The sequence below is a fragment of the Scyliorhinus torazame genome, chromosome 15 (genome assembly GCF_047496885.1).
Source record: "Scyliorhinus torazame isolate Kashiwa2021f chromosome 15, sScyTor2.1, whole genome shotgun sequence".
Taxonomy (NCBI): domain Eukaryota; kingdom Metazoa; phylum Chordata; class Chondrichthyes; order Carcharhiniformes; family Scyliorhinidae; genus Scyliorhinus; species Scyliorhinus torazame.
The window spans coordinates 9,766,689-9,789,719 of NC_092721.1; the positions used below are offsets into that span (position 1 = coordinate 9,766,689).

Sequence of the window (23,031 nt, forward strand, 5' to 3'; positions counted from 1 at the left end):
TCCAGTGCTGGGTCCAACACTGTATTGAAGTCCCCTCCCATTATCAGGCCTCCTCCTCCAGGTCCGGAATGCGCCCCAACATGCGCTTCATGAATCCAGCATCATCCCAGTTCGGGGCGTATACATTTACCAACACCACCCACGTCCCCTGCAACCTACTGCTCACCATCACATATCGCCCTCCATTATCCACTACGATAGTCTTGGCCTTAAATGACACCCGCTTCCCCACCAATATTGCCACCCCTCTATTCTTCGCGTCCAGTCCCGAATGGAATACCTGTCCTACCATCCCTTTCTTAACCTGACCTGTCCGCCACCTTCAGATGTGTCTCCTGGAGCATGACCACGTCTGCCTTCAGTCCCTTTAAGTGCGCGAACACTCGGGCCCTCTTCACCGGCCCGTTCAGTCCCCTCACGTTCCACGTTATCAGCCGGATTGGAGGGGCTCCCCTCCCTTCCCCCCCCCCCCCCCCCTCCCCCCGGCCGACTAGCCATCTCCTTTTCTAGGCCAGTCCCGTGTCCGCGCCACCCTCACCCTCCAGTCCCCCAGAGGGGGGACGCCCGACCCGACCTCCTCTTCTGTGTCCCATTCCCTTTCGGCCAGTGCAGCAGCAACCCTTTCCTCCCCGCCCCTTCCCCCCTCCCTTCCCTCCCCCCCTCCCCCTCCCCCCCCGCTAGACCCCTGTCTAGCTTTTTTGCTCCCCCCATATCACTCCCGTAAGCCAGCTGACACCTGCTGACCCCGGCTTCCCCCGCTGTCCCATTGACCTCCCCGTGTGGGAGTGTCCCAATCAGTATGCGTTCCTCCATTCCCCTTCCCGCCTTTCTAACCCCGCGCTTTCCCAAGCCTACCCCGCCCCCTCTGGCGCAGCTCCTGTCGCGGCCTTGTCTCTCTCCCCCAGCCCATGTAACATTTCCGTCGCGTGATTGACCCCCTATATACAACAACCATCACACATCAAACCCCAAAACATCCCCCCCACCCTCACAAACCCTCAGTTAGAGTCCAACTTTTTGGCTTGTACAAAGGTCCTCGCCTCTTCAGGCGTTTCGAAATAATAGTGTTGGTCCTTGTATGTGACCCACAGTCGCGCTAGCTGCAACATTCCGAATTTCACTCCTTTCCGGTGCAACACCGCTTTGGCCCGGTTAAAACCCGCTCTCCGCTTTGCAACCTCCGTACTCCAGTCCAGGTATATTCGGATCTCTGCATTGTCCCAGTTACTGCTCCACTCCTTCTTGGCCCATTTCAGGACCTTCTCTCTGTCCGTGAACCGGTGAAATCTCACCACCATCGCCCTTGACGGCTCATTTGCCCGGGGCCTCCTCGCCAGCACCCGGTGTGCCCCGTCCAGCTCCAGCGACCTCGAAGGGGCCTCCGCGCCCATCATCGCCTCGAGCATCGTGCTCGCGTATGCCCCGGCATCGGCCCCCTCCACTCCTTCAGGGAGACCCAGGATCTGCAGATTCTTTCTCCTCGACCTGTTCTCCAGGTCTTCGAGTCTTCCCGCCCACCTCTTGTGTAGCGCCTCGTTCTGCTCCACTCTCACCGCCAGGCCCAAGAGCTCCTCCTCATTCTCACTGACTCTTTTCTGTACCTCCTGGATCTTTACCTCGTGGGCCTTCTGGGTTATCCCTAGTCCTTCAATTGCCGCCAGCATAGGCGCCAGCATCTCCTTGCGCAGCTCCTCGAAGCAGCGCTTGATGAACTCCTGCAGCTCCGGCCCGCACTCCGCTTTGTCCCCGGCCGCCGCCATTTTGTTTTTTTCCCCTCGCTTCTCCCGCTGCTCCAATGCCGCTTTTTTGGCCGTTTCACTTCTGGTCTGGTCCATAAAGGTTGAAGGGGGACCTCTCTCTTCCCTTCCCCACGGGTTGTCTTCGAAAAAAATTCGGTTGGGGCACCTCTAACGAGCCCGAATGTCCGTGATAGCGGGAGCTGCCGAATCGTGCGGCTTAGCTCCGCATAGCCGCAACCGGAAGTCAAGAATACCAATTGTAAAAGGAACAACAATTTATACTTCATGAGAAGAGAGTGTTGTTAATTTTTTTTCAGCAAAACATTTCAACAGTTTCCATGAAGGACTCTGTTACTCAGAAATACACAGAACATACAGCACAGAAACAGGTCATTATGTGCTCAACATACCAATGAATGAAGAGAACCATGTAATCATGAGCACAGAGCTGTTTATTAAAATTGTGGTTCAGCAAATCAATCTGTACAAAATTAGTAATATATGTGTGTGTGCACATGGCTGTGCGGAAGTTATATCTTAACTAAATGTGGTTAGTGACTGCTTATCTCCATAATTAGCATTCACTAACAAAACTGCATTTTTGGAAACCATGCTTTTCAAAGTCTGAGGTTACTACAGTGTGGATAACAACCACCAGTCACATTTATTCAGCACCTTTAGTGGGGGGGGGGGGGGTGATGCAGGAGGAGTAGACAACAACCCCTTTGTCATAAATAAACGTCACAAAGTGTTTCACAGGTGCGGTGTCACGATACCCTGGGCTAGTGCGTGGTCAATGCCAGTTCCACATGCAGTGCAGTCACCACGCAAGTGAGTTAACCAATAGTTATTATAAAAATACCCAAAGTCTTTGGCCCTTGGCTGCCCAATAATCACAGTCACCAGGTTCGTAAATCCAAGCACAACTACTGTTTAGATAGACCAAAACCAAGGGGCGGCACTGCGGCGCAGTGGGTAGCACTGCTGCCTCATGGCGCCGAGGTCCCAGGTTCGATCCCAGCTCTGGGTCACTGTCCGTGTGGAGTTTGCACATTCTCCCCGTGTCTGCGTGGGCTTCGCCCCCATAACCCAAAGATGTGCAGGGTAGGTGGATTGGCCACGCTAAATTGCCCCTTAATTGGAAAAAATGAATTGGGTACTCTAAATTTTAAAAAAAGACCTATCATGAAATATACAGTAAATACAACTGGTTAATGACAAGCTAATACCTACTGCCTCCTTTAATTGTCCCACCCTCTATCTAAACACACACACACACACACACACACACGGAGGGGGACTGAAAAATAATCAGCCTGAAAGTCAAAAGTTAAGAGTCTTTGCTCCCAATTGATGGGAGACATTCCCCATTTCTCTCATCTTCCTCATTCCTCACACTTGCTCTCACAGCAGCGTTTATCTCAGGTCTCCTAAGTTCAGTTAAAGCCAGTCTGCCCTGTCTTGTTCTCCCATGGGCTTTCCTTGGAACTTCCAACATGCTGAATGAACATGTCCCATCTTGTTACAATGGTAACACCTGGGCTTTTGATTCTCAGTCCACCCACAAACGGCTTCCTTCCTGGTCTGAGGTGGTGGTCTCGGAGAATTCCCAACTACCCATTCTTTACCTTGACTACCTGCCTTCCTTACCCTCTCCCACTGTCTATCCTTTTCAAAATTATGAGAGTGACGGAACAAAGCTTTAAATTTATGGACAAGCTCATAATTATCAGCCGTAATTGCTGCCTATCCAACAGTCACCATCCTTTAGTCTTCCACATGGGTTATTTTCAGAGAAGGTAGAAGTTCCTCCAAGAGAATCTCTCTTGGAACGTCATAGGTAGTTTCAACTCCCAATGCTTGTACCCATCTACTAAAATTGTTCTGCTTAACCCTTTCAAATTCTGCATATGTCTGTCCCAGCTGTTGCCTTAAATTCAAAAACTTTTGCCTATATGCTTTGGAAACCAATTCATTTGCACCCAGAATAGCCTTTTTTATCGCATCATAATTACACCTGTTCTGACAGGGAAGCATAAACTTCCTGTTTAATGTCCACTTTACTTCTGGTCACTCCATTTGGGTTACCAGACTCCTAAACGACCCTCTTATGGACTGACCTCATTAACACTACACCCCTGTATGCTTCACCCAATGCCGGTGCTTATGTAGTTACATTGTGTACCTTGTGTTGCCCTGTTATGCATTTTATTTTATTTCCTTTTCTTTTCATGTATTTAATGATCTGTTGAGCTGCTCGCAGAAAAATACTTTTCACTGTACCTTGGTAAATAAACTGTTATGGGCCAGGGTTTAGTGAACCCCAAGTGTATCATGGAGCTCACCTGACCCACAACTTTTAATAGATTGTGTTATGAGGAGCACACGGCCCACTCTACAGGTGTGGTACAGCAGAAATGGAAAAGTATTTTTTAAAGCAAAACAATGTTTATTCTATGAACTCGAGTTAACCTTTTAAAACATACAGTGAACATCTTAGCAACCATCAATTCAAATACAACCCCCAACGAATACAACACTAAGTAATCCTTAATAACTTCCCAATCAACATCCAGAAGACAAAAGAAACACCTTTTAACAGAAGCACATCAGGTTTACATTCACTACTGAGAACATTTATAATTCTGAATTTACCAAATGATCAAGAGATAGTCTTTTCATGGCAGAAAGAACAATACACCTGCTTTGTCTGGCTTCAGCTCCAACATTGAAAACGAAATTAAAACATACTCTGCAGCAAACAGCCTAAAACAAAAGTAGAAAGCTGACAGACAGCCCAGCTCCACCCACACTCTGACATCACTGATAAACACCCATTTCTTAAACACCCATTTCTTAAAGATATTCTCACATGACAAAACAAAATCCAATTCAATCCAATCCATCCAATTTTCTCAAAAGCCCTAAAAAAGGTTTCAACCTCCTTTTCTTCAATTTTTGAGAGGACCTGCATAAATGTAAACATATCGTCCCTGGGTTCCGTTATAAGATTAGGCTCCCTCGACTTTGTGGCAGCTCCATGTTCATTTTCGGTGCCTTAAGCTGGAAGGCTCTCTCTTTTCTTTTCCCCTCTCTCTTTTTCCTTTTCCTGTTTCTCTCTTTCTTTTCCTGTTTCATCTCTTTCTTTTCCTGTTTGCTCTCTAATTCCAACCTCCGCATTCCCATCTCCATTTCTTTTTCTTGTTCTTTCTACCTCAGCTCCATTTCTCTTTGATTTGCTGCATCTCCATTTCTTTTTTCCTTTGGCTGTACTTCCAATTGTTTCATTTGTAACTGGATTTTAGCCAATTCTGCTGATTGTTGCCATGACCCAGGCTGTGTTTCCTGCATTTCTTTCAAATTTAAATGTTAAGCAATCGCTTCGATTATCTCCACCTTCTTAGCTCTAGCTGGTACCTCTATTTCCAGTTCACCTACCAATTCGACTAGTTTGTCTTCTTGAAACTCTTTTAAATAAACCAGAGGAAAGTCTTCCACCTGAAGAAAACCCGTAGCAGCTTCCAGAGCCATCCTATTATGTCACTACAAACCTGCTGTCTCTTTTTAATTTATACTGTAACCCAAATGTTGCCGTCTACAGTTCCAACGGTCCCGGACGAGCCTCCAAATAATGTTACGACATCGTGGGCGAGTGCATGGTCAATCCCGGTTCCACATGTAACGCAGTCACAGGAAGAAGTCATAGAGTGCATTCGGGACAGTTTCCCAGAATAATATGTTGTGGATTCAACCAGGGATTAGGCTATATTGGATTTGGCGATGTGTAAGGAGGCAGGTTTAATAAATCATCTCAGAGTAAAAGATCCCCGAGGAAGCAGTGACCATAACATGGTAGAATTTAGCATTCAATTTGAGAGTGAGAAACCTAGGTCAGAAACAACTGTGCTACACTTAAACAAGAGTGATTATAAAGGAATAAGGGCAGAGTTGGCTGGAATGGACTGGGAAAGGAGTTTAGCAGGAAAGGCAGTTGATCAGCAATGGCAGACGTTTCTGAAAATAGTTCATGACTCAAAACAAAGATATATTCCAATGAGGAAGGGGATATATCAACCGTGGTTAACCAAAGAAGTGAAGGACGATATGAAACTGAAACTATAATGTGGCAAAGATTAGTGGTAAGGGAGAGGATTGGGAAAGTTTCAAAAACAAACAAAAGATGACCAAAAAAAAATAAAGAGGGAGAAGATAGGCTACGAGGGTAAACTAGCAAGTAATATAAAAACGGACAGCAAGACCTTCTTTAAATATATAAAAAGGAGGGTTGGCACGATGGCGCAGTGGTTAGCATTGCTGTCTGCGGCATTGAGGAACCGGTTCGACCCCAATCCCGGGTCACTGTCCGTGTGGAGTTTGCACATTCTCCCCATGTCTGCATGTCTCCCACAACCCAAAGATGTGCAGGGTAGGTGGATTGGCCACACTAAATTGCCCCTTAATTGGCAAAAAAAATAATTGGCTACTCTGAATTTATAAAAAAATAAATATATAAATAAAGAGATATATAAAAAGGACGAGGAAGGCCAAAGTGAACATAGACCCATTCGAGAATGAGACTGGGGAAATAATAATGGGAATCGGGAAATGGCAGAGGAGTCAAACAAATACTTTGTTTCAGCCTTCAGGGTGGAAGACACTAATAACATTCCAAAACTGCGAAATAATCAAGGGGCAGGAGTGGGGAGGGAAATGAAAACTAACAATCACTAGGGAAAAGGTACTGGGGAAACTAATGGGGCTAAAGACCAATAGGCCCCCTGGATCTGATGGGTGGCATCCCAGTGTAAGGGTCCTTCCTGTTCATTCCTTTATTTCCCTTTCTTTTATTTTTGCCGTTACATTTTTGATCAATGGATGATTTATGGACATGTGTCTTAAAATGGCCTATGCTTTTAATTGCAGCAGAAGCTTGTGCTGGTTTGGACTGGAGTTGAGGACTGACCGACACACCAATGACAGAGATTGGCTGAGCCTCAGTTTGATTGATTTGGTTGATTTGGATTTGGAAAGGCTGCACTTTGCTCAGTAACAGGTGCTGATTATCTATTCCCACTGAAATGGTTCAGAGACCTAAGGAGCTTTCAGTTTCATATTGGCAGCTAAGCGAGAAGACTCACTCTATTTCCACTCCCTTATCCTCCAGAAAGCCTGTGTTTCTGACCTGGCAGAAAGCCTGGATGATTCGGTTTACAGGAGAACCATTACAGATTGTGCAAGAAAGGTTCTGAATCTGATAACTCTCTCCAGAAACCGCCAACTAATTCTCACCGGAAGAGCGCTGCGAAAACCAAGTCTCTCGGCAGAACAGACAGAGGCCTGGAAGCAAAGTTTGATTCGAAGCAAGGGACCTCTCCAGAAGAAGCTGTGAGAAATATTGCTGAACTGCAAGGAAGATCATTGCAGACTGTATACCAGAGACTTTAATCCACAAGCATGTTGTGAATAAAGCATACTGCAAACCTCATTTAAAGCAAAGACTATTCTCTTTTAACCTTCATCCTTATTGTCCATACCCCCTTCCACCCCTCTGTGTTTGTCTGTCTTGTATGTGGGTAGAGGGTGGGACAGTTAAAGAGGGTGCTAGGTTTGCTAGTTGTTCTTCAATTGCATATACCGCATATGTCATCATTATTCCTGTTATAAATAAACAGTAATTATGTTTCAACGTACAAACCTGGTGACAGTAATTATTGGATGGCCAGGGGCCAAAGACCTCAGGTATTTTTCTAAGAATTATTGGTCAATTCACTTGTGTTGTCACTCGGGGAGCCTGTGGGGCTGGAATTCACCGTACACTTGCCCACAGTGTCATAAAACCAGGATATTAAAGTGGATGCACTGGTAGTAATCTTCCAAGAATCCGCAAATTCTGGGAAAGTCCCCGAGGATTGGAAAACTAACACCTTTATCCCAGGGATCCATTCTGAAAAATTCAGGCCATAATTCTGACTCATAATCTGCATATGGTGTCAGCAAGGGAGACAAAAAACAAGTAACTACAGGCCAGTTAGCTTAACATTTTCCCAATGGCAGAAGTTAAGAGTCCATTATAAAGGATGTAATAGCAGTGCATTTAGAAATTCAGAACATAATTAAGCAGAGTTAGCATGGCTTCCTGAAGGGATAATCATGCCTGACAAATTTATTACAATTCTTTGAGGTGGTAACGAGCAGGATAGATGAAGGGGATGTAATGTACTTTGGTTTCCAAGAAGCATTCAATACCACACAAAAGGTTACTGAATAAGATAAAAGCCCATGATGTTGGGGGTAGTATATTAGCATGGAGAGAGGATTGGGTAACTGATAGACGACAAAGAGTTGGGGTAAGAGGGGCATTTTCCAGATGGGAATCTGTAACTAGTCATGGAGTCATAGATGTTTACAGCATGGAAACAGGCCCTTCGGCCCAGCCTGTCCATGCCGCCCAGTTTCTATCACTAAGCTAGTCCCACTTGCCTGCATTTGGCCCATATCCCTCTAGTATGACCACGAGTAACTAGTGGAGTGCCAGAGGGACCCATGCTGGGGCCACAAATATTTACACTATATATTAATGACTCAGGTGCAGGTAGATTGTGAAATTGAAGGGATAGGTTCTCTGCGAGTTCCTGCCAGCCCCGACCACACAGTGGTTTTACGTTGGGGTAGGCAATACCGCGGACGGGACGTCTGTCCTTGTCCCAACTGAGGCCCTTAAGTAATTAGTGGCCAATTAAGGGCCATTACCCACCCAGCCTGAACTTTTAGGCCAGTGGGAAGATTGAACCTCTGTGGGTGAAACAAAGCTGTACGATAGGCAGGATGTGGGAGCGGGGGAGGGGACCCCGGCGTCAGAAACCCTGCCCTACCACTTAAGGTCCAGTAATCTCCGGGGCTCCCTCTCCCCTGGCCTCTCTCCCGAGAGGCCCGCATCGCTCCTTTGCGACGCCCAAGCCTTCCCTACCGTCCCGGTCCTGGGACCCCTTGGACTTACCTGGGCCTCCAGTTCCCAGATTCAGTCTCCGACGTCATCTTGAACTTCCTCTTCTGTCCACTGCAGCACTCAATCGGATTGACCAGCAGCTCTCTAAGACAGGCCCTCCCCCCAGAGTGAGAGGCAGAAGTCCCACTTGCAGCCAATCAATGGAACGTCAATTAGCAGCAGGACAGGGGGGGGGGGGTCCCCGCAGACACTTCAGATGGCAGGGAACAGGACCCCGCCAGTCAAAAAATTGAGGCCCATGTTGAATCACTTTATCACTGTAAATACATTGGTCGATCACTTTTCAACATTCTAAAGGATTCTAAGCTAAACAAACCAAGTTTATGTAATTGGCTGTGATCTAACTATTTGACTCCTGGATTAATTCACGTGAACCTGTGTTGTATTCCCTCTAAGACACGAGGTAAGGTGTCCAAAACTCCATATTGGTTCTGACCACGGCTCTGAATGGCTGAGGCATAATTTTCCCTCTCAAATTCCAACTCCCGTGAGATAAATGCCCAAATTCCATTCACTTTTGATTACTTTTCACTCATGCACCATCCGTTAGTGGTTGGTGAACACGGACACCCAAACCCCTTTGCTCCTCCACACTTCCTTGTCTCTCAGCATCAAGCGGCTATAACCAGTGTGGTTTCTCAGATCCTCACCCTTCCCCGCAATAATCTCCATCTTCCATCATCCAGCCACATGCCTTGGTAACTGTGTACTCGCTGTGCCTTTTAACCTGATGTCATCTGCCAAACCTAGATGTACAACTCTCTATTCCTTCATCCAACTCATTTATAGGCTGAAAAGCAGAAGCCTGTGTACATCCTTGGGCTACATCACTTGTCCCATAGAACATACAGTGCAGAAGGAGGCCATTTGGCCTATCGAGTCTGCACCGTCCCACTTAAGCCCTCACTTCCACCCTATCCCCATAACCCAATAACTCCTAACCTTTTTGGACGCTTAGGGCAATTTATCACGGCCAATACACCTAACCTGCACGTCTTTGGACTGTGGGAGGAAACCCACGCAGACGCGGGGAGAATGTGCAGACTCCACACAGACAGTCACCCAGTGGGGAATCGAACCTGGGACCCTGCTCTGAAGTCACAGTGCTATCCACTGTGCTACCGTGCTGCCCATCTCGACAATTACAGAATCAACCCTTTACTCCAACTCTTTGTTTACTGTCTCCTAATGAGCTCATGCCACACACTAAGTTTTATTAATAATCTCTTCTACAGATTTGATCACCCATTTGCGCTCCCAAATTCACCATAATCAAAAGATAACACACCCCAAGAGCCAAACCTGGGGCCTTCAGGTCCAGGTGTCTTTGCAACATGACACATGCCAACATATTCCGAACAATGTCTCAGCAGTGTACTGTGAATGGAGATAATGTGAGCAGCATCATTTGCCAGCAACTCCGCATTTATCATACCACATCATCACCGAAAACACTTCAGGGTTGAACAACAGCTTACCACGGTGCCAAGGTACTGAATCTTCATATTTCCTGTTGCATCTCGGGAAAGGCACTGAAAAATAAATAATATTTTCTCACAATGGGAAATCTCAGAGGGTTACAATCAATTACTGTTCGGCAAGCCAATTATCCAATAATGTTTTGACCTGGACAGAAATAACCTTCAAATCGGAAACCAAACTCTCTTCTTGTCACAACACGTTGCAGCAAGACTATTTTGTTAGACATACACAAAAGGAAACAATATTATTCATTATGACGAGGAATAACAAAATCCATTCCAGACAGTTGTATGAAAATTTTCAAGAAATGTTAAACTTTATCCCACTGAATAAGTAATAATTTCCAGACAAAACAATTTACTGATAAATTATTGCATGCTTACACAGATAGATTGGTTTAACAGAACAAATGCAGCCTGCAACCTGTAAAAAGCAGCTCAAGCAGTTATAAAATGGTATCTACTAAAGAAACGCAGGCCTTAATTTTACGCTACCCTCCCCCCACCCCATCCAAAGGTGGTTTTGAGCCGAGTGGGGGGGGGGGTGAAAATGCTTGGATGGGATTCCGCCCACCTGACCTGGACACAATTTTATGGCGGGAATGGGCCTTAGACGGGAAGCCCGCCCTTATCCCAATACAGGCCTTGACCAGCCCAGCCTCAATTCTAGGCTGACAAGTGCCTAGTTCAGGGTGCAAAACAGAAACAATTGCAATCCTTGATCTTGGGCAGGAAGGTGGAGCCTCCATTGGAAGTCCCCATCTGATTGGAGGAGCCCACCCCCTCATCAAGAACTGGACACTCCAGACCTCACTACCCATTCACCCCCCCCCCCCCCCCCCCCCCGCACCCCAGCCTTTCCCCACTCACTAGTTTGCGACACCTCCCAGGAGCCCCATACCCTCCCCTTTCTGGGACCCCTACAACTTACCTGGCCTTTGTATCCCGACATTTAGTCCTCCAGCCACTGCAGCGCTGTACCTGGATGGGCTGGGGAGTTGTCTGCCAATCAGATTGGCCTACAGCTGTCCAAGGTGGGATTTCCTTCCCAAGTGCAGACAGAAGTCCCTTCTGCTGCCAATCAACGCTCATTAGAGCCTAGGGACGCATTCCGAAAAATCCAGGCCACAATTCTGACTCACAATCTGGGCACGGTGGCCGCAAACACAAATCTACGAAGGGTAAGCATTCTATAATAATAACCTTTATTGTCACAAGTAGGCTTACATTAACACTGCAATGAAGTTACTGTGAAAATCCCCTCGTCGCCACACTCCGGCACCTGTTCGGATACACAGAGGGAGAATTCAGAATGTCCAATTCACCTAACAAGCACGTCTTTCAGGACTTGTGGGAGGAAACCGGAGCACCAGGAGGAATCCCACGCAGACACGGGGAAAATGTGCAGACTCCGCACAGACAGTGACCCAAGCCGGGAATCGAACTGGGACCCTGGTACTGTGGAGTAACAGTGCTACCCACTGTGCTATCGTGCCGCACAACATCATGGATTAATCAAATCATACAGCACAGGAGGCCATTTAACCTCCTGTGCCCGTACTAGCTCCTTGAAAGCTATCCAGCTAGTGCAGTCCCCTCCGCCCTGCTCTTTCCCCAAAGCACAGTCATGTATTTTGCATTTCAAATATGTATTGGATTCCTTTGTGAAACTGAATCTGCTTTCACTGCACTTTCAGACAGCACATTCCAGATCACATCAACCCACTTAGTTATGAAACATTCTTCAACCCCCTCTGATTCTTTTGCCAATTATCTTAAATTTGTGTCCTTTCATTCCAGACCTTCCTGTCACCCAAAACAGTCTCTTTTGATTTTACTCGATGGAAACTCCACCTCTCCTCTATTAAGTTTCTCTTCAGCCTTCCCTCCTCTAAGGAGAATAATCCCAACTCTTTTGGAAGTAATCCAATTTCCTGCAGTTCATCACTTGGCGAAGCCGAGACTTCAGGGAATAAGAAGTTTACAGTAAAGAAACAGCGTGCATTTTTACGGCGCCCTTCACAACCTCAAAGTGGACCCCAGCCAATGAAATATGTTTGAAATGCAGTCAAAGTTGTAATGTAGAGGAATGCAACAACCAATTTGTGCACAGCAAGCTCCCACAAACAACAATGAGATCCACGGCCTGACAGTCTACATCTTGTTGACATTGGTTGAGGGAGGGATGCCAGGAGGAACCACCTGCTGGTCTTGCAATGGTGTTAGATCTTTTACATTTACCTGAGAGAGCAGATGAGGGTTTGGTTCGAGTCTTATCTGAAAGGCAGGGTTTGTGAAAATATAGCACTCCCTCAGGAACGCACAGACGTGTCAGTCTGGATTATAGCGCTCAATTCCCTAGAGTAACAAACTGATGCAAGTACCTTTCCCATCAAGGCAAAATTCACTTGAGACAGAAAGAGATTTTCAATTTGCAGCAGAACCCACGTGACAAGCAGCTTTATTCTCCCCTCGTCTTCCATAGCAACCGATAACATACAGACAAGTTAGCAGGAACAAAGGTTGCTTAAGCTCTCCGCTAGGTTTTTTTCCCCTCCCTCCCTGTGGAGAACCTCATCATTCTCCATTCAGCATCACTCCCCACAGCAACATGCCTCAAGGAAGTGGGGGGGAAATCAAAGCGGCACATGCCTCACCATGATGTTCTTTCTTCTCACCCCCTACCCTGATAATGATAATACCAGTACCAAAGAACAAGGTAGCCTGCCTCAACGACTACCGACCGGTGACCCTGACGTCTGTTATCATGAAATGCTTTGAGCGGCTAGTCATGAGATTGGTCACTGCCAGCCTCCCAGACGGTCTCGATCCACTGCAGTTCGCCTATCACACAACCCCACCCATCACAGCCCCCTGGCCCGACAATCAACACTCGAACACCTCGACAACAAGGACATCTACGCCAGACTGCTGTTCATAGACTACAGCTCCGCCTTCAACACCATTATCCCAACAAGACTAATAACCAAACTTCGCAATCTTGACTTGACCGCTCCCTGTGCAGCTGGATCCTTGACTTTCTCACCAACAGGCCGCAATCTGTCAGGATCGGCAACAGCACCTCCTCCACAATAGTCCTCAATACCGGGGCCCCGCAAGGATGTGTGCTCAGTCCTCTGCTGTACTCCCCTATACACATATGACTGTGTGGCAAGATTTAATTCCAACTCAATCTATAAGTTTGCGGATGATACGACTGCGGTGGGCCGTATCTCAAACAACGACGAATCAGACTACAGAAGAGAGGTAAATCACTTGGCTGCATGGTGCACCGAAAACAACCTCTCTCTAAATGTTGGAAATACCAAGGAACTGACCATCGACTTCAGGAAGCGTAGCATGACATGCAGTCCCATCTGCATCAATGGCTCCGAAGCGGAGATGGTCAATAGCTTTAAGTTCCTCGGAGTCACCATCCACCAACAGTCTTTCCTGGTCCACTCACGTTGATGCAACAGTCAAGAAAGCCAAACAGTCTCTACTTCCGACGGAAGCCAACGAAATTCGGCATGTCATAGATTATCATAGAATTTACAGTGCAGGAGGCCGCCATTCGGCCCATCGAGTCTGCACCGGCTCTTGGAAAGAGCACCCGACCCAAGGTCAACACCTCCGCCCCATCCCCATAACCCAGTAACCCCACCCAACACTAAGGGCAAATTTTGGACACTAAGGGCAATTTATCATGGCCAATCCATCTAACCTGCACATCTTTGGATTGTGGGAGGAAACCGGAGCACCCGGAGGAAACCCACGCACACACGGGGAGGATGTGCAGACTCCGCACAGACAGTGACCCAAGCCGGAATCGAACTTGGGACCCTGGATCTGTGATGCAATTGTGCTATCCACAATGCTACCGTGCTGCCCAATGTGTGCATTGACTCTCACAAACTTCTACAGATGTGCCATAGAGAGCATCCTGTCCGGCTGCATCATTGCTTCGTATGGCAACTGCTCGGTCCAAGATCGCAAGAAACTGCAGAGTGTGGTGAACTCAGCCCAATGCATCACACAAGCTTGCCATCCGCATATTGATTCTGTCTACACCTCCCGCTGCCTCAGGAAGGCAGACAGCATTATCAGAGACCCCTCCCACCCAGGCTTTGCTCTCTTCCTGACCCTTCCATCAGGCAGAAGGTACAGAAGTCTGAAGACCCGCACATCCAGACATAGGAACAGCTTCTTCCCCACAGCTACCAGACTCCTCAATGACTCCCCCCGGGCTGATCTGTTCCCTGTAAGAACACTATTCACGACGCCCTATGCTGCTCTTGCTCATGTATTTGCTTTGGCCCCTTGTTCCGCACTGTAACCAATCACTATCTGCCGATGTAGCATTTGTCAATGTTTTCTGTTGATTATTCTTTTTGTCTTGGCCGCAGAAAAATACTTTTCTCTGTACTTCGGTACATGTACCAATAAATCAAATCAAATCAATTAAAGGATTCGATAGGGTCGACAAGAAGAAACTGTTTCCTCTGGTGGTAGGGGGGGGGGGGGGGGGGGGGGGGGGAGGGAGGGGGGGGGGGGGGGGAAGAGAGGGCAACAGAACAAGGGTGGGTGAGACGGAGCGACGATACAGATTCGCCATGCTCGAATCGAAAGGCGGAACCGGCACGAGGAGCAAAATGGTTTCTCCCTGCTCTTATTTGGGCGCTGCCACGGCTCCCAGGGGTCAGTCGAGTCTTGTCCAAACAGGTAGAACATACAGTGCAGAAGGATGCCGTTCGGCCCACCACGTCTGCACCGACCCACTCAAGCCCCCACTTCCATCCTAGCCCCGCAACCCAATAACCCCTCCTGACCTTTTTTGGTCACTAAGGGCAATTTATCACGGTCAATCCACCTAACCTGCACATCTTTGGACTGTGGGAGGAAACCGGAGCACCCGGAGGAAACCCACGCAGACACGGGGAGAACGTGCAGACTCCGCACAGACAGTGACCCAGCGGGGAATCGAACCTGGGACCCCTGGCGCTGTGACGCCACAGTGCTAACCACTTGTGCTACCGTGCTGCCTGCAAGCAACTGTCCCAGCAGCAGTGGCATAGGCAAAGGGAGGGGTGGGTTCAATCATCTCAGTTTCTGGTGTGACCATCCTTGAAGGGTGCAGAGAAGAGTTGAGTTATTAGAAACGCCCAGGGATGAGGGAATTTAGCTATACGGTCAAAATGTGAAGATCTTCGGGTTATTCTCCTTGAACGAAAGGAGGTTGAGGTGAAATCTGATAGAGGTGCACAGAAATATGGCAGCTATGGATGAGTTTGATAAAGAAAAGCTGTTTCCATTGGCTAATAATATATGGAGCGGAACTTCCCAAAATGTGCAGAGTGTTGACTCAGGCGAGAAAACCGGTGTGAGGCTCACAGGATGCACAATCGGCCTTTCACGTCGTGTTGAACAACTCGTTGCATTTTAAAAAGGGTAGAGAGAGCCGCACAATCAGCTGGATGGAGGGCCTGAAAACGGCAGCAAGGCCAAAGAGATTCCAACTTAAATAAAAGGACCCCTGCCCCACTCCCAACCACCACAACACCAATTTCGTGCCCCACCCACACAGGCATCATGATTCTCCACCCGCCAAATGGGGCTCCCCAGAGTGCCTGCCTCAGCCGTGCCAACCTGGCCGTACCAAGGTGGTCAGCCATGTCCCTCACCACTTGGGGAGTCATGGTTACCCCCCCCCCCCCCCCCCCCCCCCCCCCCCCCCCCCCCCCCCCCGGCGTGGTCCAGTAGTGATTCAAACCGGCGTGACGTCACGCTGACATGTCGACTGGGTGGGCCAGTAAGGCGTGGGTGGACATTACGGGGTCAAGGCTAGTAAGTGCACATTCATTTATTAAAATGTATGGAAATCAGGTACATGCCCCGATCGCATCACCGGTGAGGGGCGGGGAAGATCTCAAACCCAGATCTCGTTTCGGCCCTCTCGTGTGATTTAGCGGCCATTGCAGGATCTGCGTCCGCGGCCAGCACGGCTGTTAGATCGCGGCCAAGGATTAGGGGTCATAAATTTAAGGGCTTGGATTAAAGTCACAGTGAGGATGTGTGAAAGGACCTCTTACACAGCAAATAATGGCCTGCAATGCACGTGTCAGGTTACAGGGATAGAGCGAGGGAATGGGACTGACTGCATTGCTTTACAGAAAGCTGGCATGGATTCTATGTGCTGGATGACCTTCTTCTGTGTTATAATAACTCCCTTGCGAGGTGATGCATTTTGGAGGATCAAATCGAGGTATGAATTATACTGTAAATGGCAAAACCTTTATGAACATTAACATACAGAGGGATCCGGGCGTGCGAACAAAGAACAAAGAAAAGTACAGCACAGGAACTACCCTTCGGCCTCCAAGCCCGTGCCAACCATGCTGCCCGACTAAACTACAATCTTCTACACTTCGTGGGTCCGTATCCCTCTATTCCCATCCTATTCATGTATTTGTCAAGATGCCCCTTAAATGTCACTATCGTCCCTGCTTCCACCACCTCCTCCGGCAGCAAGTTCCAGGCACCCACTACCCGCTGTGTAAAAAACTTGCCTCGTACATCTCCTCTAAACCTTGCCCCTCGCACCTTAAACCTATGCCCCCTAGTAATTGACCCCTCTACCCTGGGGAAAAGCCTCTGACTATTCACTCTGTCTATGCCCCTCATAATCTTGTAGACCTCTATCAGGTCGCCCCTCAACCGCCGTCGTTCCAGTGAGAACAAACTGAGTTTATTCAACCACTCCTCATAGCTAATACCCTCCATACCAGGCCACATCCTGGTAAATCTCTTCTGCACCCTCTCTAAAGCCTCCACATCCTTCTGGCAGTGTGGCGACCAGAATTGAACACTATACTCCAAGTGTGGCCTAACTAAGGTTCTATACAGCTGCAACATGACTTGCCAATTCTTATACTCAATGCCCCGGCCAATGAAGGCAAACATGCCGTATGCCTTCTTGACTACCTTCTCCACCTGTGTTGCCCCTTTCAGTGACCTGTGGACCTGTACACCTAGATCTCTCTGACTGTCAATACTCCTGAGGGTTCTACCATTCACTGTATATTCCCTACCTGCATTAGACCTTCCAAAATGCATTTCCTCACGTTTGTCCGGATTAAACTCCATCTGCCATCTCTCCGCCCAAGTCTCCAAACGATCTAAATCCTGCTGAATCCTCTGACAGTCCGCATCGCTATCCGCAATTCCACCAACCTTTGTGTCGTCTGCAAACTTACTAATCAGACCAGTTACATTTTCCTCCAAATAATTTATATATACTGCGAACAGCAAAGGTCCCAGCACTGATCCCTGTGGAACACCACTAGTCTTAGCCCTCCAATTAAAAAAGCACCCTTCCATTGCTACTCTCTGCCTTCTATGACCTAGCCAGTTCTGTATCCATCTTGCCAGCTCACCCCTGATCCCGTGTGACTTCACCTTTTGTACCAGTCTACCATGAAAGACCTTGTCAAAGGCCTTACTGAAGTCCATATAGACAACATCCACTGCCCTACCGGCATCAATCATCTTTGTGACCTCTTCGAAAAACTCGATCAAGTTAGTGAGACACGACCTCCCCTTCACAAAACCATGCTACCTCTCACTAATGCGTCCATTTGCTTCCAAATGGGAGTAGATCCTGTCTCGAAGAATTCTCTCCAGTAATTTCCCTACCACTGAAGTAAGGCTCACCGGCCTATAGTTCCCTGAATTATCCTTGCTACCCTTCTTAAACAAAGGAACAAAATTGGCTATTCTCCAATCCTCCGGGACATCACCTGAAGACAGTGAGGATCCAAAGATTTCTGTCAAGGCCTGAGCAATTTCCTCTCTAGCCTCCTTCAGTATTCTGGGGTAGATCCCATCAGGCCCTGGGGATTCATCTACCTTAATATTATTCAAGGCGCCCAACACCTCTTCTTTTTGGATCTCAATGTGACCCAGGCTATCTACACACCCTTCTCCAGACTCAACATCCAACAATTCCTTCTCTTTGGTGAATACTGATGCAAAGTATCCAATTCATTCTCTTTCCACAGTTCCCTAAAAGTAGGTACACAGGTGGCCAGGGTGATTAAGAAGGCATATGGCATGCTTGCCTTCATCAGTCCGGGGCATTGAGTACAGAAGTTGGGAAATCAGGTTGCAATTATATAAAACCTTCGTGAGACTGCATTTGGAGTATTGTGTGCAGTTCTGGTCACCACATTATCAGAAGGAAGTGGCAGCTTTGGCGAGAGTGCAAAGAAGGTTCACCAGGATGTTGCCTGTCTCAAGGGTGTTGCTGCGAGGAGACATTAAGTAAACTAGGATTGTTTTCACTGGAAAGACGGAGGCTGATGGGGAGACCTGATAGAGGTCTACAAAATTCTGAGAGGCATAGACAGGGTGGACAGTCAGAGGCTTTTTCCAAGGGTAGAAGTGTCAATTACAAGGGGCACAGGGTCAAGGTGAGGGGGGGAAAGTTTAAGGGAGATATGCGGGATAAGGTTTTCACGCAGAGAGTGGTGGGTGCCTGGAACGCGCTGCCAGAGGATGTGGTGGAAGCAGGCACATTAGCAACATTTAAGAGGCATCTGGATGGATACATGAATAGGGAGGAAATAGAGGGATACGGGCCGAGTGAGGGCAGAAGGTTTTTTTAAATTGGGGCATCACGATCAGCACAGGCTTGGAGGGCCGAAGGGCCCGTTCCTGTGCTGTACTTTTCTTTGTTCTTTCATTATGACTTCATGCCAGGCTAGCAACAACGGTCAACAGTGGAAGCACTGGGAAGGAAGAAAGGTTCGACAGACTCTGGGAGCCCCTGGTGATGGACATATACTGTCATTTCTTAGCTCCCAGAATGTGACCCGCGTACTAACAAAATTGTTAAGAGTAGCTACATCCCTGCCACTGAACTCCTGCAATCCAATACAAACTTATTACAGCAGGGAAAATGAAAACAATGTTGTACAATCTTTTTACACTTGCATTAAAACTTCCTCCTGGGAAACAAATACATGAAACATGGAATATTTGTTTTCATTCACAACTTACGAACTACATCAGCTGAGGAAGCAGGAACAGTTACTATTTCCCAGAACTCAACATAAACATTAGATTTTGGAAAGGGCCGAATAGGACAAATTGAAACTTGCTCAAGATGTATCGTACACCAAGCCAACATAAATTAACAAAGTTTGGTCACTCAAGGAGCAAACAGCAGACTACACGGTCAAAATATTTTCATCCTCATTTATTTTACAGTCAATTTTATAAACCATTTAAAAGGACTCCCCGAAGAACGAGATTCAATTTAAAGTATTTCCCTCATAAACATGAGCTTAATTTGAATGATATTGTAAAGTTCATATCCTAGGCTTTCTCACAGAGATGTCCTTCAAATATTGACAATAAAACCCTGAAAGCTTATTAAAGGATAAGGCTTGATAAGGGCAAAGAAACAGCCCCGCATTAATACTTGCATATTTACTCTGAGGAAACATGATGCTTTGTTGACCTACTTAAGCTAAATTGAAAAACTAGACTTTGCAATCAATCTTTAAAAACATCTCACTCCTCCTCAAAATATTCCTCATAGTTTCTTTGAAAAATTGGTTTAAATCCAATATCGCCTTCTATGTCACAATATTTAGGTTGGTATGCTCGGCAAATAGAACATAATAACATAAGAAACAGGGTCAGAAATGGGCCATTTGGCCCCGCCGGCCTGCTCCTTCACTCAGTAAGATCTTGGTTGATCGGATTGTGGCCTTAACTCCGCTTTCCTTCCTGTCCCCCAAAACCTTCGACTCCCTCATCGATCAGAAATCTAACTCAGCCACCTGAAAGTGGCAGACCAGGTTAGGTTAAGGAAGGGCTGGGTCAGTCAGGTCTTTCATTCGGGGCTTGATTCTAAGACGAGGGGGTTTGCGATCCTGATTAATAAAAGGGTACAATTTGAGGCGGAGGGCACAGTCGTGGATGGGGGTGGCAGGTTCGTTGTGGTGAGGGGTAAGCTCGAAGGGGTGAGAGTAGTCCTGGTCAGTGTGTATGCCCCTAATTGGGAGAATGTGGATTTTATTAGGAGGATGCTAGGGAAGATCCCCGACTTGGACTCGCATAAGCTGATCATGGGTGGGGACTTTAATACAGTCCTGGACCCGAGCCTGGACTGGTCATGTTCAAGAACGCGCAGGTTGCCAGCGATGGCTAAGGAACTGAGAGGGTTCATGGAGCAAATGGGGGGAGCAGATCCGTGGAGATTTAGCCGGCCGACGGCGAGGGAGTTCTCGTACTACTCCCACGTCCACAAGGTGTATTCCCGAATTGACTACTTTGTTGAGAGTCGGGACCTGCTGGCACGAATGGTGGGGGCAGAATATTCGGCAGTTGCCATATCAGACCATGCTCCGCACTGGGTAGACCTGCAGTTTTGTAAGGACAGCTTTCAGCGCCCACCATAGAGGCTGGAAGTTGGATTACTCGCAGACGAGGCGGTGAGTGAGAGGCTGAGGAAATGCATGCAGAATTACCTGCAGGTGAAATGAAATGAAAATGAAATGAAAATCGCTTATTGTCACAAGTAGGCTTCAAATGAAGTTACTGTGAAAAGCACCTAGTCGCCACATTCCGGCGCCTGTTCGGGGAGGCTGTTACGTGAATTGAACCGTGCTGCTGGCCTGCCTTGGTCTGCTTTCAAAGCCGGCGATTTAGCCCTGTGCTAGGTGAACGATACTGGAGAAGTCTCGGCAGCGGTGCTCTGGGAGGCACTGAAGGCAGTGGTGAGAGGGGAGCTGATTTCAATCCGAGCGTACAGGGACAGGACAGACAGGGCAGAGACGGACCGACTGATTAAGGAAATTCTACGGACGGACAGGAGTTACGCGGAATCCCCGAGGCCAGAGTTACTCAGGAAACGACAGAGGCTGCAGGCCGAATTTGGGGTGCTGACTACAGGCAAGGCTGTAGAGCAGCTTAGAAAGGTAAAAGGCGCGATTTCTGAGCATGGGGAGAAGGCCAGTAGAATGCTTGCACAACAACTAAGGAAGAGGGAAGCGGCTAGGGACATAGGGAGGGTAGTAGATGGGGAAGGTAATCTAGCGGGTAACCCGGCAGGGCTGAACAAGGTCTTTAAGGACTTTTATAGGAAGCTGTACACTTTGGAACCACCCGGGGGACCGAGGGGGGGGGGGGGGGGGGGGGGGGGGGGGCGGGGAGATGAGGCGATTCCTGGACGGACTGACCTTCCCAAGAGTGGGGAGGGGGTTGGTGGACGGACTGGGGGCCCTGGTCAGGATCAAAGAGGTATTGGGGGGGCCTGAAGGTCATGCAGTCGGGTAAAGCCCCGGGGCCGGAATGGTATCTGGTGGAGTTTTACAAAATATTTGCTGGGATAATGGGGCCGGTGCTGGTCAGGGTCTTTAACGAGGCAAGAGACAGAGGGAGTTTACCCCCGACGATGTCGCAGGCCACCATCTCGCTCATTCTGAAACGGGATAAGGACCCGGAGGCTTGTGGGTCACACAGGCCGATCTCTTTGATCAACGTAGAAGCCAAGTTACTGGCCAAGATCTTGGCGACTAGAATTGAGGACTGTGTACCGGATGTAATTGTGGAGGACCAAACCGGGTTTATAAAGGGGAGGCAGCTGGTGGCCATCCTAAGAAGGCTGCTCAACGTGATTATGATGCCCCCGGAGAGGAGGGAGGTGGAGATAGTCGGAGCCATGGATGCTGAAAAGGCTTTTGACCGGGTCGAGTGGGAGTATCTGTGGGAGGTACTAGGACGGTTCGAGTTCGGGGGGGGTTCATCGACTGGATTAGGCTATTGTATCAAGCCCCGGAGGTGAGTGTAAGGACGAACAGGACGACATCGGACTACTTTAGACTGCACCGTGGGACAAGACAGGGCTGCCGTCTCTCCCCACTGCTGTTTGCGCTGGCCATAGAGCCGCTGACAATTGCACTGAGAGCTTCTAGGGGCTGGAAAGAGCTGGTCCGGGGGGGGGGGGGGGGGGGGGGGAGTGGAACATGGAGTCTCGTTATACGCGGATGATCTGCTGTTATAGGTATCGGACCCATTGGCGGGGATGGACGGTATTATGGCAACCCTGAGAGAATTTGGCCGGTTCTCCGGATACAAACTGAACATGGCTAAGAGCGAGTTGTCTGTAATTCAGGCGAGGGGGCAGGAGAGTAGGCTGAAGGGGTCGCTGTTCAGGCTAGTGGGGGAGAGTTTCCGATATTTGGGGATTCAGGTGGCACGGGGCTGGGACAGGTTGCACAAGCTCAACCTGTCCCGATTGGTGGAAAGAGTGAGGGAGGAGGTCTGGAGGTGGGATGCGCTCCCGCTGTGATTGGCGGGGGAGGGTGCAGACTGTTAAGATGACGATTCTCCCGCGGTTCTTGTTTGTTTGTCAGTGTCTCCCCATCTTTATCCCGCGGTCCTTCTTTAAGAGGCTGAATAAAATTATTCTGGGATTTGTATGGGCAGGGACGTCCCCGTGGGTGAAGAGGGTGATGCTTGAAAGGAACAGAGGAGAAGGGGGGCTGGCGTTGCCGAACTTCAGCAACTATTACTGGGCGGCCAACATAGCGATGATAAGGAAATGGATGGTGGGTGCGGGGTCGGTTTGGGAGCGGGTGGGGGGCTGCTTCATGCAGGGGCACTAGCTTAGCAGCCCTGGTCACGGCGCCTCTGCCGCTTCCGCTGGCACGGTACTCCACCAGCCCGATAGTGGTGGAGGCTCTTCGGATCTGGGGCCAGTGGAGGAGGCATGTAGAGGAGCCCTGAGCAGAGTAAA

The 23,031-nt window shown here is 48.4% G+C and overlaps 1 protein-coding gene across 3 annotated transcripts in view; it reads right to left on the reverse strand.

Moving 5' to 3' along the window:
• The window catches only part of pcca (propionyl-CoA carboxylase subunit alpha), a 451,487-nt gene that overhangs the window by 130,579 nt on the left and 297,877 nt on the right, over nt 1-23,031 (reverse strand). For all 3 annotated transcript variants that reach the window (XM_072476058.1, XM_072476057.1, XM_072476056.1), the window contains one exon: nt 10,224-10,277. In XM_072476058.1, the coding sequence (XP_072332159.1) occupies nt 10,224-10,277 (54 nt within the window). The remainder of the gene's footprint in view (nt 1-10,223; nt 10,278-23,031) is intronic.